A 17237-nucleotide genomic window follows, 5' to 3' on the forward strand; every position below is an offset into this window, starting at 1 on the left:
AAAGGAATTTATTGTCTTTTCTTAAATATACCATTCCGTCAAAAATGCCATCCAGGGCACTGCCTCCTCTCCCGGCTTTAGATCTGATCATGATATGTAGCAACCTGGGCGAAAGTATGAACAAAAATTTACTATCATCCGGGACCAGTATCCATTTAACAGAAAAATAGTAAACGGCACCCTTCCTCATTCAGCGCCTGTGGAACCAGACCCCCACCCTCTCCTATTGCGGCCATAGCAGCGACTACTGCAAAACAAAAACGTTTCAATAACTTCTGGGGTCTAAAAGGGGGACTTTTTTACACAACACCAAGGATGGAGCATAAGATGTTGATATTAAGTCAACAATCAGTATCGTGAAGATGCCCCAAATTAAGTTACGGCCAGTAGCGGATAGTCAGTTGACAGCCACGGGCATTAAAAAAATATATATACAGTAGAACATCTAATTTATCTTAATCCTGTGGGTGTGCCTTAATAAAAGAGAGGCAAGGGTCTTCTTGACAACAAAACAGTTCTTATCACGGTTTTGTCGGGGTGGGGGGGGAAATATCTTTCCTAGCTTGCTTAAAACAGATATTTTTCAATCTTTCTTTAGCTTTGCCAGCATCAATACTTTTCGTCTCTCTCAAGTGCAGAATGGCGAAAAAACGAAAACGTGTTGTTTTAAACATAGAAAAAAAAAAGTGTAAATAGTGAAAAAAAGATTGAAAGCGGGTGATGGTGGAAATTTGCAGTTGAATAACGGACTAGGTGTGACAACCCTCAGTGATTTGAAAAAAAAATTGTGATAAAATAGACAATTTTGCAGCCAGTTTGAAAACAGCAGATGGACTAGTCTCTGGCTAAAGTCTCGCAAAGGTTTAGAAAGTTATTCCCATATTTTCATGGTTTTAACATAACCACTGAAGACGATTGAAATTTTCCAGATTCGAAAGAATGCTTAGGTATGCTTCAGGAACTCCCTGTATTCCAGTCCTGTCATGAAAGGATGTGTTGCAGTGGTTGAAAATTAATAGTAACGATCCGGGATATCATTTTTTTGGATGACGGAGAAATAATTATGAAAGTGAACGATCAAGTTGATTAGGACTGTGAAAGTGATGAATATGAACCAACGGCAGATGTAATAATGCACAGTGAGGCAGAATAGTGTTTCACAAAATGTCTCGCATGATTAGAATCGCGGCCTAACCCTAATCCGCTTCAATTTTTAATGTTGAAACTATTATGGGATGGGACGGCAAAATGCCAAAGCAAGTTTTGAAACAATTAAAGATGGATTCATTTTTTTCTTTTGTGATGCTTTTTTTTTCATTTACTTTTCAGAATAAGTCGGTTAATTTTAATTATTTTAAGGTTTTTGTCGCTGAATTTCAATCTATTCATTTGTGTTATTGAATTAGTTTCGAAATCGACTTTCCGAACACCCTTTGGTCCCGATGTGTTCGGATAATCAATATATATATGTTGTACTGTATATATATTAGATCCCTTAAATTACTAAAAAAAGTGTAAAGTAGGGGCCAAGGGCGAGTGATGCTCCAAGAAAGGAATTCAGCCCCTAGGACTAAAACTTTTGAAAATCAAATAAAATAAAGGATGAATTTTAAAATAAGATAAACGAACGAGCGAGCAAATGGGGAAGAAAGAATGGTAGTAGAGGAGGGGAAAAAATTCTTTGTTTTGGTACACCTTTCATATTATGCTATAATATAGTTTGTTTTCAACCAGCTTTTCCATAAAATGACTACTCTTTAACCAAGGAGCTTTCATTCCAAGCGCCTTCAAATCAAGTTATGCTGATGTCACACAGTATGCTCCCGGGAAGGGAGCTAAAGATAGTAGCTCAATGAAGGAAGGGAGAAAATTAGCAACCTTTGAACCGGTAAAGTTCCTCCTTAAAGAAAAGAGAAACACAGACAGCAGAAAAGCGTGAAAGACCACGGTCACAGTTTTTTTTGCTGGAAAAAGTGGCCTGGGCCTGAAAATACATAATAAAAGATAAAAGTGACCAGTTTCTAGTGGAAAAAGTGACCCGTGCTGAGCCCTGTGCATCTGACCACAAAATATTGGGGGGTCATAACTAGAGAAAAATATTTTGACTACATATTTCACAAGAACTGCTTAACAAAGCCTAGCTTAAAATTCTAAAAATTATTGATGAGTCATTATCAACAAACTCTATTATGTCTTTTAAAAACCATATCTGCTGCTTTATTACCCACCCATACAGAAATTGTGGTAGGCTTCAAAATGACTGATACCAGCTTTATTACGCTTATTTCAGTAACTTAGAAGAATAGTCTCTTAACACTTCATTTTAAGTTTCACAATAAAGGGATACTTTAAGAACATTTGCGTCAGGCCTGCGGTTGAAAAAATACATGCCCGGTAAAATTTTTTATATGCACTAGGGCCTGCCTAAGGCAATAGGGTTGTCTAGCTCTAATATTCTATAAAACTAAGATTAAGGGGAAAAAATCATAATTGTCTATATACTCTGCCGCTAAAGTTAGAAAAATATCAAAAAAGAAATGCTTGATACTTTTGGATTGATTAAATTAAATTATACATTTAAATCATTTGGAAACATTGTTTCAAAAAAGATTTTCATTCCACCTTTCTATGTTTCTTTTTTTCCGGCTGTATGTTTGGTGCTTTGCTTTTTAGTTTTTCCATTTGTCCCAATTCATCAAATGAAGTTTCCTAAAGTAGTGATGAGATTACATGAAATCAACATGGCCTAAAAACATTCTGAATATATTTCTGTAAATGAATCGTACAAATTTTACGCATCTATAACATTGAATTTTTTTCTAACCTCTGGATTTGCATGTTCACCAATTAGATCTTTTTTTTTTTCATCCGGCTTGGTCTTGGTTCTTAGACTTTGGCTTGGTTCTTTCACTGCTTCATCAACACGCAAACCAACTGCATTTATGATATTGAAAAAGATTATGAAATGTCACTAATAAATGGTATAGTGGATCCCACTTATAATGTTTTTCAAAAAACTGTCACAAAAACGTTGTAAGTGGTAAACAATTTAAATGGGAAATCGTGATGAGTATTAGTAAAAGTTGGGACCACTAAAATAAGTCATACTGAGAGGGAAAATGTTCTGAGCAGGATCCACTGTACATGGAAACAATTAACAAACAAATACATTTTTAAAATGTAATTAAGTTCACTTATGTCTAAATGAAAACTTAATCACAGTATGTATGGTAGCGAACAATAGGGGCACTTAGTAATAATAATTGGACAAGTAGCACTTACGTGTATAATAAGGTGTATGAATAATAAAAATCACAACAAACAAAAAGCATGATGATTTTATCATGTGAATAAGGATGATTGAACTATAAGCTCACACAAGCTATAAGCAACACAAGACTTCTATTATTGGGGATAAATAAGAACAATAATTATGTGTTGAACATTTAGTCAGGAGTTTGGTCTAGTAAATATGCAAGCTATGCAATGACTGATCATACTCTCAATGAAGGCATTAATGAGCTGTTTAGACCACAAGTTCCATGCTTAGCATATAGCTCTGTTGTCAGCTTTGGTAAGCTTTATGAGAAGGATGAAAATTTGTTTCCCATGAGCATCCCACAAATGCTTTATGGAAATCATTGAAGAGTTTCTATAATAGGGGAAAAAAAGGAGGAAGAGCTTGAATATATTTCTTCCATCTGCTCAAGACAAAATATTTTTTGTATGTAAAAAGGTTAAAAACTGACCTCATAAATAAATAAAAAAGAACCATTACAGGGTTCCTACTAAAGTCTGCTTGATCATTTCCCTGACCAAAACTCTGGAAGAAAGAAATATAATCCAAAATCTTAACCTTCCAAATCGTGTATTTTTGTTTTTAGAGTTTTTTTTCCTTCACAAAACTTTTCCCTGACTTTTATCAAACACAGTAAAACCACTCTTTTACAGCCAAATAATAATTCCCCCCTGTATAATAAAGTATGCATTTCAAACACCTGGTTAACGGTCACCCCTCTTTTACGGACACATTTTTTTGCCCCGCCGGTGGCTGCAAAAGAGAGGTTTTACTGTACTCACATATTTTCCTGACTATTTTTCATTTCCCTGATTTTTTTCCTGACATTCCAGATTGCTGGGAAAACTATATTAATTTTTTTGAATTATTATTTTTTAAATATGAAAGTCAAGCACGACACATAATTCCCTTGAGAATATCAAAATAATCTTTCCAACTTGAACTCAGGGGGGACGGGCCAGATGGTGCTACATCACAAAAGGTCTAATAAGTTAGTCTACCTTCTTGTGATACCCTCGGTAACTTGGCCTTACATTAGTCTGGGCTAGTGATGGTATATAAGCACGCATCACAAAACCTGGATGGAACAAGATAAATTAAGAGGGGTGCTGCCCCCCGAACATGGCTCTGCCCACACTCAATTTAGGGATTTATTTCCTGTCTTGTCCCGCCAGAGCTGAATAGATTGGTGGCATCAATTCAACAAATTTTTTGTATGGTTTCAGGGCTGAGTCAGGCATGTAAGTTCCATGCTTAAACTCATTTTAAGATGATTATTTATTGAGTTATGACTAAAACTAGCTATCCCAAAATATATCAATTTTTAAAATTTTTAGTTCTTATCTGAGAAAAAAGTTTATTCAAGCAGTATTTTTATCCAAAAATTGGGTACTGAAAACAATTACAAAGATTTACCATAAGTTGGCAACATAGATCGCATCCGAAAAAAATCATCAGAGCAGAACACCCTCAATGATTTTTTGTCATCACTATTAGGGAACATAAGCTAGAGGAAAAACAGATAAACAAAAGTTAAAGTTATTCAAATACATTCATATACTTAACAATTAAAAATGAAGATCATACAGTATTATAAACTTGATTTAATTATGAAATTAGATGGCTCTGGTGGACCTTTATTGAAATCTATATTGTTTCTTTTTTCTGATTTAACTACTAAACTTCTTGAGTCAATCATTTTTGTCACACTTCTGCACATGAGGACAAATTAGACTGGGACCACTATACAGTTTATTGCTGATTCTGAATGGCAGTTGATTGGCTTCTTTTTATCATATGTCCCACCGAAAGGTTGGTGCACTAACACTTCAGAGTGTGAACGTCTTGCAGTAGCAATCTTGTCGGCATTTCTGTTGTATCATTCTGTCTGCACCAGGAAAAATTCGACAAGGACTAATCAGATATCAAACTCACATCACCTCTGACAATCTTTTGGTACAGTATAGACAAGTATCTCATCGACCTGGGATACACTACACCAACACTAGATGCAACAGATTGAACTAAAAAGTTTAGTTTCTTAACCCTTTAAAAATTATGATAAATCTGAAAGTCTGAGTTGAAATTAAAATTATATATTATACTCATACCCAGTGGTGGTTTAAAGTTGGTTGGGGCTCTGGACGCAAAAGAAATATTGGACCCCCCAAATTAGAAAAAGTGTGAAGCTTGTGTTTTTGGGGCTCTTTAGAAGTTGGGGTCCCGGGTGCCTGCCTGGTGTGCCCACCATTGAATCTGCCTCTACTCATACTAAAGGAAATATAGAAGGCACCAAAAGTAAAAAATGGGTAAAATATGTCCCAGCATTGAATAAGGAAGCACTAAAAAGCCATTAAGAAAGTAGGACATATAAGGATTGCTGCCATATTAAGGGCTAAACAACATGAAAGAAAATATATCACAATGTTTCTCCAAAGAATATCATCCATAGGATTCCAACAACTGATATTGGAGCCAACCTATGACTCCAACTTTTTCAATTTGCTATTCTGTAATGCCGATGATTTCTCTATAAGTGTCGAACTTCTTGATTTATTCTCAAGAGTGATAATCCACTTCACATTCCAATACAATTCTTGATACACTTGATATTCTTTCTCCTCCTCTTTCTATCTGGCTGTCTAGACTTATCTGCTGCTGATACTGGAGCAATCAATGCAATCCTTGCACAGTGTGAATGTGAAATATCAAGTTCAAATGACTGAGATAACATTATCAAAATATATCACCTGATGATGGACAGATGCTTATCTTCTTACCAATTAAGAATAAAATGGGGACTTTTTGCAAACATCAGCACTCATTAGCACGTAAGAAACTCAGAGCCTGTAGAGCTTATCGAGCCTGTTGATCAAACGAGTTTTGCCTACAATATAACTACACCTTCAATATGTATGGTACATATGTTCAGCACCAGGCTGACAGGCACTGGAGAATATCTGCATTCATCAAAGCAAAACTGCACTATACAGGGACATTTCTAAAAAGTTCAACTCATGTTTCCATATATCCTCTTTGAGAGGAAAAATAGACTTTGGAAAAATCAATTTAAAAAAAAAAACCTTTGCCATTATAGACCAAGAAAAGGCTGGTCTACTTTCTGAGGCATTCTCTTTGGTATTTGAGAGTGATAAATACACTGAACCTATATTAACCATAGTATTGAAGAATCTCTGCTGCACAGTTTCATAACATGTTCACTCAGAGCAAACTTTCTGAAATAATCAAAGAAATGGAACCCAACTTGGCTCCTGGTCCCGACAGTCTAAATGCAAAATTCTTTAAGATGTTCTTTTTGAGGATTAGTGCTATCTTATAACGAGTATTTTCTGCTTGTTTCGAAGCCAGTTGTATGCCAGGAGTCTGGCACCATGTAATTATCTTTCCAGTATACAAAAAAAGGGCAGACCTAAATTGGTTGAAAATTATTGTACAATATCTTTAATGAACGTGGATGCAAAAGTTTTTGAGAGCTGTATACTGCAAGAACTGTTTTTTTTTACTGGAGAGATGTATAATGATGCATCATCAATTTGCTTTTATCCCTGGTGGATCTTCAGTGGTACAGATGCTTCAATGCCTTGTTGACTCGTGCAGGGCAGTAGAAAATAATGTGCCTACAGACATTATTTATACTGATTTTGAAAAGACATTTGACAAAGTGAAAAGGTCAGTATTGCTGAGTAAACTTAGTTATGTTGGCATTCTCTCACATATCGTCAGAGCTATCAGTGGCTTACTGCATGAAAGAACTCAGCAGGTCTGTATTAGAAGCTGTCTGTCGAGCCCTGTGCAAGTTACAAGCGGTATAATTCAGGGCTATGTTCTTGTGCCTGTGTATTATACAAATACAAATACGACGCCACAACAGGCAAATTGCCCAACGAGGTGGCTGACTTAAGAACATCATGGATCCCCGAGCCATTTTTTGGAGGCCCTACCTACTACTGCTACACCACACATGCACCCCCCCCCCCCGCGGAACCCCCCAACGAACCGGTACATGCGGGAATGTGCGTGTATGTGTAGTGCAACCTGACGTAAAGTTTGTTACTTTGTAATGCTTGTTATGTGTAGTGCTGTCATCTGCCCCCAGTTTTTCTAACTATGAGTGAAGTGTTATGGTTGAATGATTTACCGTTGTAGGACTGTTGCTCTCTGTGGCGAGACTTTTTAACGGGGAGATCGGCTCGCATTTGCGCCTTGAAGTTGGGAACCACAGAAAACCAACTTCAGCCGACCACCACTGTGGGGGTTCGAACCCGGATCCTCGCATCACGAGTCCGGCACTATAACCACTCGACCACCACAGCGGCTATATGCCTGTGCTCTTCTCAGTTTTCATTCATGATCTCCCATCCATACCGCGTTTCATACAAGTTTCCATGTGCACAGGTGATGTGAAATTTTACACAAATATTCATGCTTTCAACTCGTGCTTCAACATTCAGGCCACTTATGATGGGCTTTGCATATGGTACCATTCTAATGAACTTCTTATATCACTCTCAAAAACAGTGGTTTTTAACCTTGGGCACAGCAATCCAGGCTACCAGTATTCTATTGATAATGTCTGCCTTCCACCAATCACTGAACACAGTGACCTCTCGGCATTCCCATAATCACATCTCTGAATTTTCAAGCTACTATGGTGAAATCCCAATGCATACTAAGAGACTATATATCTAATTTCTCTTCTGCCATATCGTAAATGTAGCACCTTCACACTTTTTTGAAGCATTTAACACTTTTGTAAGACCTATTCTGGAATATGATTCTACTGTATGGGTCTCTCAACTAGGTGGGAGATATTAAAATGCTTGAACAGCCACAAAAACTATCCCGAAAAAACTTGCCAGGCCTATGTGAAAAATCTTATTGAGAAAGACTGGAATATCTGAATCAACACTCACTCGAATGGCACTGACTCTTCCTCGATCTAATATTGCTCTAAAACATAGAGACAACTAACATTCATATCAATTGATTCCCTTACTTATACAGGGCCATTTCTAGGGCATGGTAGGCCCCTGGGCCACATGATTTTTCTGAGGCCTCCTACCTGTGTAGAAAAATATATGCCTTCCAATTTACATAAATTATTCTCAAAAATTGATACAGGTCTGAATATTATGAGGTCTCTCTGCACTTGAGGCATTAAGATGACACTGTACTTACACCAATTCAACAACAAGAGCTCACAAATTTACCATCAGAATTCCATTCTGATGAAATTATACCAGGTAACATCATTTTTTCATTAGCACAGCTCATGTATGGAACTCATTGCCTGGTAAGATTGTGAGCAAACCAACAGTTCATTAGTTCAAGGCTGCTTTAAAAAATCACGATCTGTCTCCACATCTTCAATGCTATGCCTTTTAACCTTTTTTTTACTTTAACTTATCATTGCATTGTTTCACATAATTTTAGTTTTATACTCCTCTTTTTAATAGTTTTAAAGGAGATGTTTTTATTTTTATTTGATTTTACTTGTGTAGTTTTTAAAATTTTCCCACTTTCTCATATCCTTTATACACATTCACTTGCTTATTTTTATTTATTTGTTTTCTTACATTTCTGAATTTTCTTTGTTATGTAAGTGCTGAATTACCATTCACAAATTTGTAAAAATAAATAAATATTTTTCCAGCAAGAGAACTTCTCTCTCTCCCCTTGTGTTATACTTAAGTAACTTACTTTACTTCCCTTTTAACATTATGAAATTACCATTCAGGAAAACAGGTCTTGAAAAGGGTCTTTTTTTTTTCTTTTTTAATACGAAAAAAAAGGATATACGGATTGTGTTTGAAACTCAAGAATCTTTCTGTTCCTATGTTGTATCATATTTGATTGTACATTTTATGTTTTACATCTTGCTAATGAGTGTGTTGGATTTGAAGATAAAAAAGCTTCAGAAACAGACAGTCAAAATTGAAACATATATAATCTTCACAAAATCACCATCTCCATAAAAAAAACTAAGAAATATGCTATATATCTGTGTTTTTCAACCTTTTACTCCCATGGCCTCCTTTGGACCATATTCTTCACTTTTCCAGCTAGCTACCTATTTTCATCCAAGAGGGAACCCTGTGATCCGCCAAAATGAGACATCAGACCGATTTGAAATTTTAATTGTAATTAAATGAAAATTATTAAATTATATACGAAAAATATTAATGATATTCACATATCAAAAGAAATTAGTCCCCACATTACTGTAATTTAGTGGTCCGTCAAAGTAGTTCAGACATTTTACAGGTCCTCAGATTCAGAAATATGCTGCTTTATAAAGTACATATTGAACTAAATTTTTTTAGTAAACTTATAGAGAGAGAAATTTTATAATCCAGTCTATCCCCATATCGTTGTTAGGGTGCTATGCAGAGCATCTCAAAATCATGAGCTTAAGGCAAAATGATTTTTTGGGAGCTCTGTACTTCGCCGGGAAAAGTAACAACTTACGGATTTACATGGTTACTCTCTAAAATTGTAGTAGCTACCAGATTTCACATGGAACCCCCTATGGATTTAACGCACCAGGCTCCATGCATTAAAACAACCATGGTTCTGCTGTATTCAAAAGGTAGTCATAATTTTTCACCATGTTCAACTTAAAAGCTTAATTTCTTCACATTTGTATTGTTTTCACAGCTTTCTGTAGCCCCATTAGCCACCTGTCATACCCCTCCTTATACTTGATTTTCACAGGTGGTCCCCTTAGAATATCCAAGGACTGCAGTGCTATATATACATTTGTTTTGACAATTCATAACATTTTTAACACCCTTAATATAACAATGCCAAATTCATTTAATGATAACTTTTGCTGGTTAAGTGACAATAGATAAAATGGAGTTTCTCACTGTACCTTTATTTTATCTTTTTTTTTTTAAATACTTATGAGTTAAAAAAATAGACTACACAAACCTCAAAATTTGTCACTGTAAGTTCATCAAAAACCTCATCAGTAAACATTTCGGTCTTGAGAGAAGCTAAAAACAGATTTAAAAAATAATAATATATAGAATTATCTTATTTATTTATTGCAAAACAACACACACAAATACAATGAGTACAGAATACACATAATATACAAAATAAAGACAACAGAATTAAAAAAAAAAACATACATACACTATGCAGCTCTTAGGGACCCACTTGGTTTGTCCTAGAGCTTAAAAAAATTTCTATATACAATAAATGGCATGCTCTTGATTTATTTGTTTTTTTTTTCTTATTTCAAATTTTGCCTTGGTTACCTATTTATTACTATTGGTAAATGTTTCAAAATTCATAATAGAGTTTGAAAATATAAAAATTTCTTTATTGAGATGTTTATTTATTCTAAGGTCTGATAATTTTTTTTTAGAATTTTTTACAAATGGTTGGTCCTAGGTAATTTATACTTTTTTGAACAAGGTATTTATTTGTTTTTGGAGTTGAATACAAGAAATTGTATCTACTTGAGGTTCTGTCATTATTAGTTTTGAGAAATAAATTATGGTTTTTAGTTCATGAAAATTATCATTTTATGTAAATAAATTTGCCTTAGATTAAGTATTAAAATTTCTGATTTTAGTATATCAGGATTATTGAATGTTATTACATAACGTTTTATGTGATTATAGACGTAATTAACGATTATAGATGTTAATTAAGTTCTTGATGTTATCGTGGTAGGTACCTCCCCACACTGTAATAGCGTAAGTTACTCTTGATTGGATCCAAGCACAGAAAACTGTTTTAAGGAGTTTCGGACTTATGTTTTTTAATCTATACAAAGTTACAATTTGTTTTCGTATGGTATTACAGCTATTGTTAAAATGACTATTCCATTTTAGATCGTCTTGTACAACTACAGCTAACAGGGACGCTAGAACATATCTGCTCGTGTTGCGTGAGCAATACCAATCAATTGAATAGTATTGCTGAGCAACACCATTCAAATTCAGCCAATAGATTATTTCTAAATTAAAGTGCCCTTCCAAATGTGACTAAAAAATTTTTAAAATTCTAAATATGGATCCTAATTTATTTGGCATTAGTTTTGCTCCAGAAAAACATAGTTATGTATCTTCTTTCCATTTCCTGGTACCGCCCCCCCTACCCCAAAGTGTCTCTGCGATGGGTTGCTCAAATTCGTTTTGAAGTAAAGTGCTTTTATTAGTCGAAACTAGAGATAGACAAAATCTAACATTGCCTTCCAGTCATGGCAATCACAATTAAGTAGCAGCCCCACTTCTTTGGAATGGCAATTGTCTAGCAATCCAACCTACAGATAAAAACAGATTGGGGTGCACACGAAGGACCAGATTGTAGGGAAGAGGTATCAACTCTCTTCGTAAAAAATATAATGGGGAAAAAAACGAAATTGTGTTGCATTCTGAACACACACACATATGCCCTCTCTTTTATTACTCATCAGTCATTGAGAACACCAGAAATGTTGCTGAAAAACTGTTCTCCAGAACTAAACAATTAAAAGGAAAGACTGGATTGACCTCGCTCCAGGCGTCTTCCAAAAACCTTTTTATTCAACAAGCCTCCTAATTCGGTAGTGACCGAATACGGCAGAAGAAAAACTAGTTCAGAAATTGCTTGTTTTTAAATCCATGTTATCACATGCTCGATAAATTTTAGGCTTCCTGGTGGTCCTTCCCCCCAAATTTTCTCTGTCCAATGACAAGCAGTTTTGAGATAAGTTAGGAAAGGCGATCATATATTTTTACTTGCCTTTGCTTAAGATATGCCCGTTGTCATAACCATATGATACATACATATTCATCTCATCAGTGTTTATTCATCATCAGTGGTAATTGGCTATTACGGAAAGTTCTCAGGCAGAGAAAGGGCCAGATTGGGGAGTGCAAAAGGTGCGGTCGCACTGAGTCGCCAAAATTTCAGGAACCGCAATTCTTCCAAAAGAAATCCTTTTCTTTCTCAGCAGATGTTTTGGAAATTTTTGATTAAATCTAAACTATTATTGATTGTGAAAGGAGGGTTTCAGTTTGAAGCCACTATAATACCATTTTTGGTGTTATTGGTGTTAGAAAAAATTCTGGCCTTTCTTTTTGCCATTAAAGAATAACCAATAAAAAAACCTGCTTAGGGCATCAAACAAAAAGGGACACCACAAAAGGAATCTAGTAATTTTTCGCCCTTGAAAACTTTCTCTCTTGTTTGAGTTACCATCTAGTGTGGAAGTACCAATAGTGAGCATAAGGTGATCCAATGGTGCTCTCTGTTCCATTATTGATAGTACCCTGTATATAGCAGGGACATCTCTAGATGATGACTTCCCTGCAGCAAGGTAACTTCCAATGCCCTTTGGAGTGTTAATTGCATGCCTTCCTGGGAACCTCTGAACAGCCACGTTTCCCTAGGGAGACTTGAGAACTTCTTTGAAATTTTCAAACACCATCATCTGAATCATTCTCATATATTCCGAAAAATGGATAAACTATGTATAAATTCTAAATTTTGACAATTTTTACTACTGAACTTCTGAAAAAAAAGGTAAGATGTATCTCTTTGATTTTTTTCCCTCAATCTAATTACTCATTTAGTACAACACTGACATTAGAGATATTTTGTTTCATGAACAGATAGTTCATGCATAAAAACAATTAAGAGCACAAAGACCTGAAAATTTAAGATACAGGCTACATTGCTTGGTAGTTCATTCTCTGATAAGACAATATGTTTGCCTACTATTAAATAAATCATATCTGAGGTTTAGACTGATTGCAGTTAGTGTTGTTAATATCCAACAACCTATATACAGTCAAACCTCGTAAGTGCGTCACCCGGTTAACACGTCACTCCACTTACCGGGTCACTTTTTGGAAGTCCCAATTGTCCTCAGGCAGGAATTGGCGCAGCTATGGCATACTCTGTTTAACGAGTCACTACGCTTACCAAGTCATATTTTTGCTCTCCCAAGAGTGACTCATTAACGAGGTTTGACTGTATATATATACAAGGGTGTCTTTTCGAATTTGAATATTCAAATAATAAGATTGCAATCTTGGATTTTATTTGTGGCAAGAAACATTAAGAGCTCACATACAACGAGTCCTACGTATAGTGTTTTCCAAAAACTCTTCATGAAAAACTTTTTAAGTTTTAAAAATTTAAGTAACCGGGAAGATGCTTTAAACGGGAAATTTCGATAAGTGTTAGTAAAAGTTAGAATTACGCAAATGAGTCTACTAAAAGAGAAAACTTTGTAATTCTGAATTTAAAATCCTGTGATTTTTTCTTTCGTTAATTCAAAATTTTCATCTATTCAAAATTTTAATTAATTTTTGTGTTAATTTACACATTTGAATATGCCTATATTTTTTTTTTTAGTATTCCTGTATACTTATTCTGTGAAATGCGTGAATCTTTGAATACCCGATTCCCTCCCCCAAATATATAAAATTGGGGTTAAGGAGCCACAAAATAATTTTCACACCATGCTCCGCGTCTGATAAACGCAGCCCTGTGTATAGCACTGCAGTTATTATCCTTTTAGGTCTCGCCAGTAGTGTATTTACAGGGGGGCCATGCAAACTAAAGCCCAGGGCAGCAAATTCGGAGGGGTGGCAAATTTTTTTAGATTACCGAGACGTGTGTAAACTGTAAGTGAGTAAGTCCAGCCCATACAAAAAACCTAGTTGAAAACGTCTCATGATGCTCTTGAGATGGCCTTAGGTACCTCAAAATACATTCTGGTACCACTAAAATTGGTTTTCACCCTCATAGATAGCCAGTTACGTAACAATGATAAATTAGCAATTCAAAATGCATTTATCAATTGCATTCAATTTTACAGTATACTCAAAAATGACTATTTCTGACCGTAATATTATTCTGTGGTGATGGTTTTCAATTTATATTTTGGAGGACATGGCAAATTCAAGGAAAATACAATGCATTTGAATTGATAGGAAAAAAAGTTCTAAAATGCAATTCTAATATAGAAATTATTCGATTTCAGATTACCTATTTAAGCATGAGGATTTAAATTTTGAAAGAATTGAAATTAAGTGGCCCATACCTCCTTCTCATAACAGATCATGGTCCGATGCTCTGTCTCAACAAAAGTGCAGGTGATCAAAGAAGGCCTGGGCCATGCTGGAAAAAATGGCCCATACCAGAACCGCCCTTAAGGGTATGTGACAGGTGTGGTTGCACCGTGCCCCATGCTTTATGGCCCCAAAACCAACACCACCTATAGAAGGTAGGTAATGTTGCCTGAACTCACTGTAAATTATTGGAGACTTTCACCAATTCTGAAATTATTTCTCACATTAATTCTGAGTTGTCATCAATTTTGCAATTTTTTCTACCGTTGATTCTGAATTTACCTCAATTCTCTGGAATATTTCTTTAATTAATTCTTAATTTTCATTGGTGCTGCTGGAATTATTCCTTTAAATTATCACCTACAAATTTCATTAGTTTTGGGGAACTTTTTCTCTCATTATTTAAATTCATCTTCAGTGGTGAATTTTCATCAATTTTTGTGTTAATGTACATTTAATCGTGTGCATGAATTTTTTTATTTTCTCAGTGTTCCTATATATTCTGGAAAAATTGATGCCGATTTATCTTCCCCTATAAAATATATAAAATGGAGGCGAAGGGACTCCTAAACATTTTTGGTGAACTAAAATTGTTGAGTTGAATCTTGCCCCATTATAATTTTCTCACCGGGCCACGCTTCTGGTAATGGCAGTCCTGGCAACACATGGAGAAGGGGTTAGTGATGAGAGGGCTATACCACTAAGATAATTTAAATGAGAATTATCATAAACTTTAATCCTGTTTTACGGTCAAGTGTGACTGTTACTTTATCCTCAGCAACTTGCGACTCGCAAAAAAGGGAATTTTTACTCTATCACTTGAGGACAGCGTCATTTTGGTGTACCGGTCCCCATAATTTTTAACAAAAAAGAGTAAATTCAGCACCTTTTCTGGCCCAGGGCACCAGACTCCCTCAACTGCCTTAGTTGTGACCATGGGTGTGACCACATCTTCTCAAGTCCACCATGTGTGTGCACATGTTACCAATAAAAATACAATCTACCTCTCTGCAAAACATTGCATACACAGAATCCAATCCGAACCCACAATACATGCGCAAAATAAATATAATATGCAACAGATCCGCAATTAGATACCTGGTCATTATTATATATATACGGGGTGATAATAAAAAAACTATCCCGACATATGGGCCCCTAACTATCATACCATTCACAGAAACTGAATGATATGGAAAACAACAGTGTCACTCTAACAGTTACGGTTACAGTGAGAAAATTTCGAAAATATCAAATGGCAGCACCAAGTTTTTTGTATTGGAATGCGATCTCCATACTGAAAAACACTAAATAGCGTTGAAATGGCACCTGTAGCACGGAAATCCCCGGAGCTAGGCAAGGAAAAAGTAAAAAGGACTTTGCTGTGCACCAGAGCATTAATGTTCGTTTCATTCATCACACCGTTTCTTCGGCTGAGATCCCAGCCTGATTAGTCCTCCACAAGGTCATGTGGAAAATTTGTGAAACACAATAAAATGCTTTATTTTATGCTGCTTCTCTGTCCTTATTGGTTGTCCTCACTTTTAGCCTATCTACCGCCGGTGATTTTCATGCTACAGTTGCCGTTCGAACGCTATTTAGGGTTTTTCACAATGGAGATCACATTCCAATACAAAAAACTTGGTGTTGCCATTTCATATTTTCGAAATTTTCTCACTGTAATCGTAACTGTTAGAGTGACACTATTGTTTTCCATATCATTCTTGAGCGCATACATCAAAATACCTTATGCCAAAATTTCATTCAGTTTCTGTGAATGGTATGATAGTTAGGGGCCCATATGTCGGGATAGTTTTTTTTATAATCACCCTGTATATATATAATTATATGAAAAAAACAGGATTATTTTAAGAAAAAGAAAACAAAAATGTTTTAAACAAAAATATTCCTGTAACTTTGTATATATTTTTCAAATATTGTACTTTTTAAGTCATAAATATTGTACTTTTTCATTGTCTTTGTTTTGTCTAACGTGTTTTTGAGATGGCAGGCATCAGGGAACAAGGGTTGCATTTTCAATGCAATTAGGCATAGCCTCCCTTCAGAAACACCTACACTTTTCGAACCATGAATGGGGTACTCCCCGATGACGACCCACTGCATAGGTTCTATTTCACTCTTATAAAATTCATTTTTGTTTTCCTTTTTCTTAAAATAATCCTTTTTTTGTATATATATATTTTTGAAAGAACAAGTGAGCAGCACTAGTGATTTTGTCATTCAAAAAGATACTTTTTCGCTACCTCTTCATTTTATAAATACAAATACAATGCCACAACAGGCAAAATGCCCAATGAGGTGGCTGAGGAAAAGATGCCCATAAAAATATGGATGTCATATATTTCAAAAATACCGCAACCCAATTAAAAGTGCAATTAATAAAAATTATAAACAATATATACACGTGATAAAATATTATACAATGCCCATAAAGAATACTCATGGTTGTCTTATTCTAAGTATGGATAGCTTCTCGATTACGAAACAATATATAGGCTATGCATGATAAAATTTATACAATGAACATAAAAATACTTATACCTCGTAGTTGTCTTATTCTAAGAATGGATAGCTTCTCGATTTACCCCAACATGTTTATCGTATTTCTTTTTAAACGTGTCAATTGTATTACAATTTACTACCTCCGGGGTTAAGCTATTCCATTTATTAACAACCCTATTAGAGAAAAATTCCCTGTGACAATGCACCATAACCTTGCATTGTCCCTCACCAATCGATACTGGTGTCCCCTTGTAAAAGCAGTCGATTGGCGGTGTACTAAAAGTTCATGGTCCATCCTATCCATCCCATTGAAAATT

General features: G+C 35.3%; 1 protein-coding gene across 1 annotated transcript in view; it reads right to left on the bottom strand.

Annotated features, from left to right (window-relative positions):
* Positions 1–17237, bottom strand: part of LOC149074171 (non-homologous end-joining factor 1) — a 77809-nt gene that overhangs the window by 8201 nt on the left and 52371 nt on the right. Inside the window, exons 5-8 of the mRNA XM_089246668.1 lie at positions 10253–10317; positions 4715–4805; positions 2825–2934; positions 2623–2709 (exon numbers count right to left, since the gene is read on the bottom strand). Coding sequence (XP_089102794.1) covers positions 2623–2709; positions 2825–2934; positions 4715–4805; positions 10253–10317 — 353 coding nt within the window. The remainder of the gene's footprint in view (positions 1–2622; positions 2710–2824; positions 2935–4714; positions 4806–10252; positions 10318–17237) is intronic.

This window comes from Pholcus phalangioides, unplaced genomic scaffold (genome assembly GCF_987345545.1).
Source record: "Pholcus phalangioides strain wild (caught in Gottingen) unplaced genomic scaffold, Ppha-v1.0 ptg000017l_1, whole genome shotgun sequence".
Lineage (NCBI taxonomy): Eukaryota > Metazoa > Arthropoda > Arachnida > Araneae > Pholcidae > Pholcus > Pholcus phalangioides.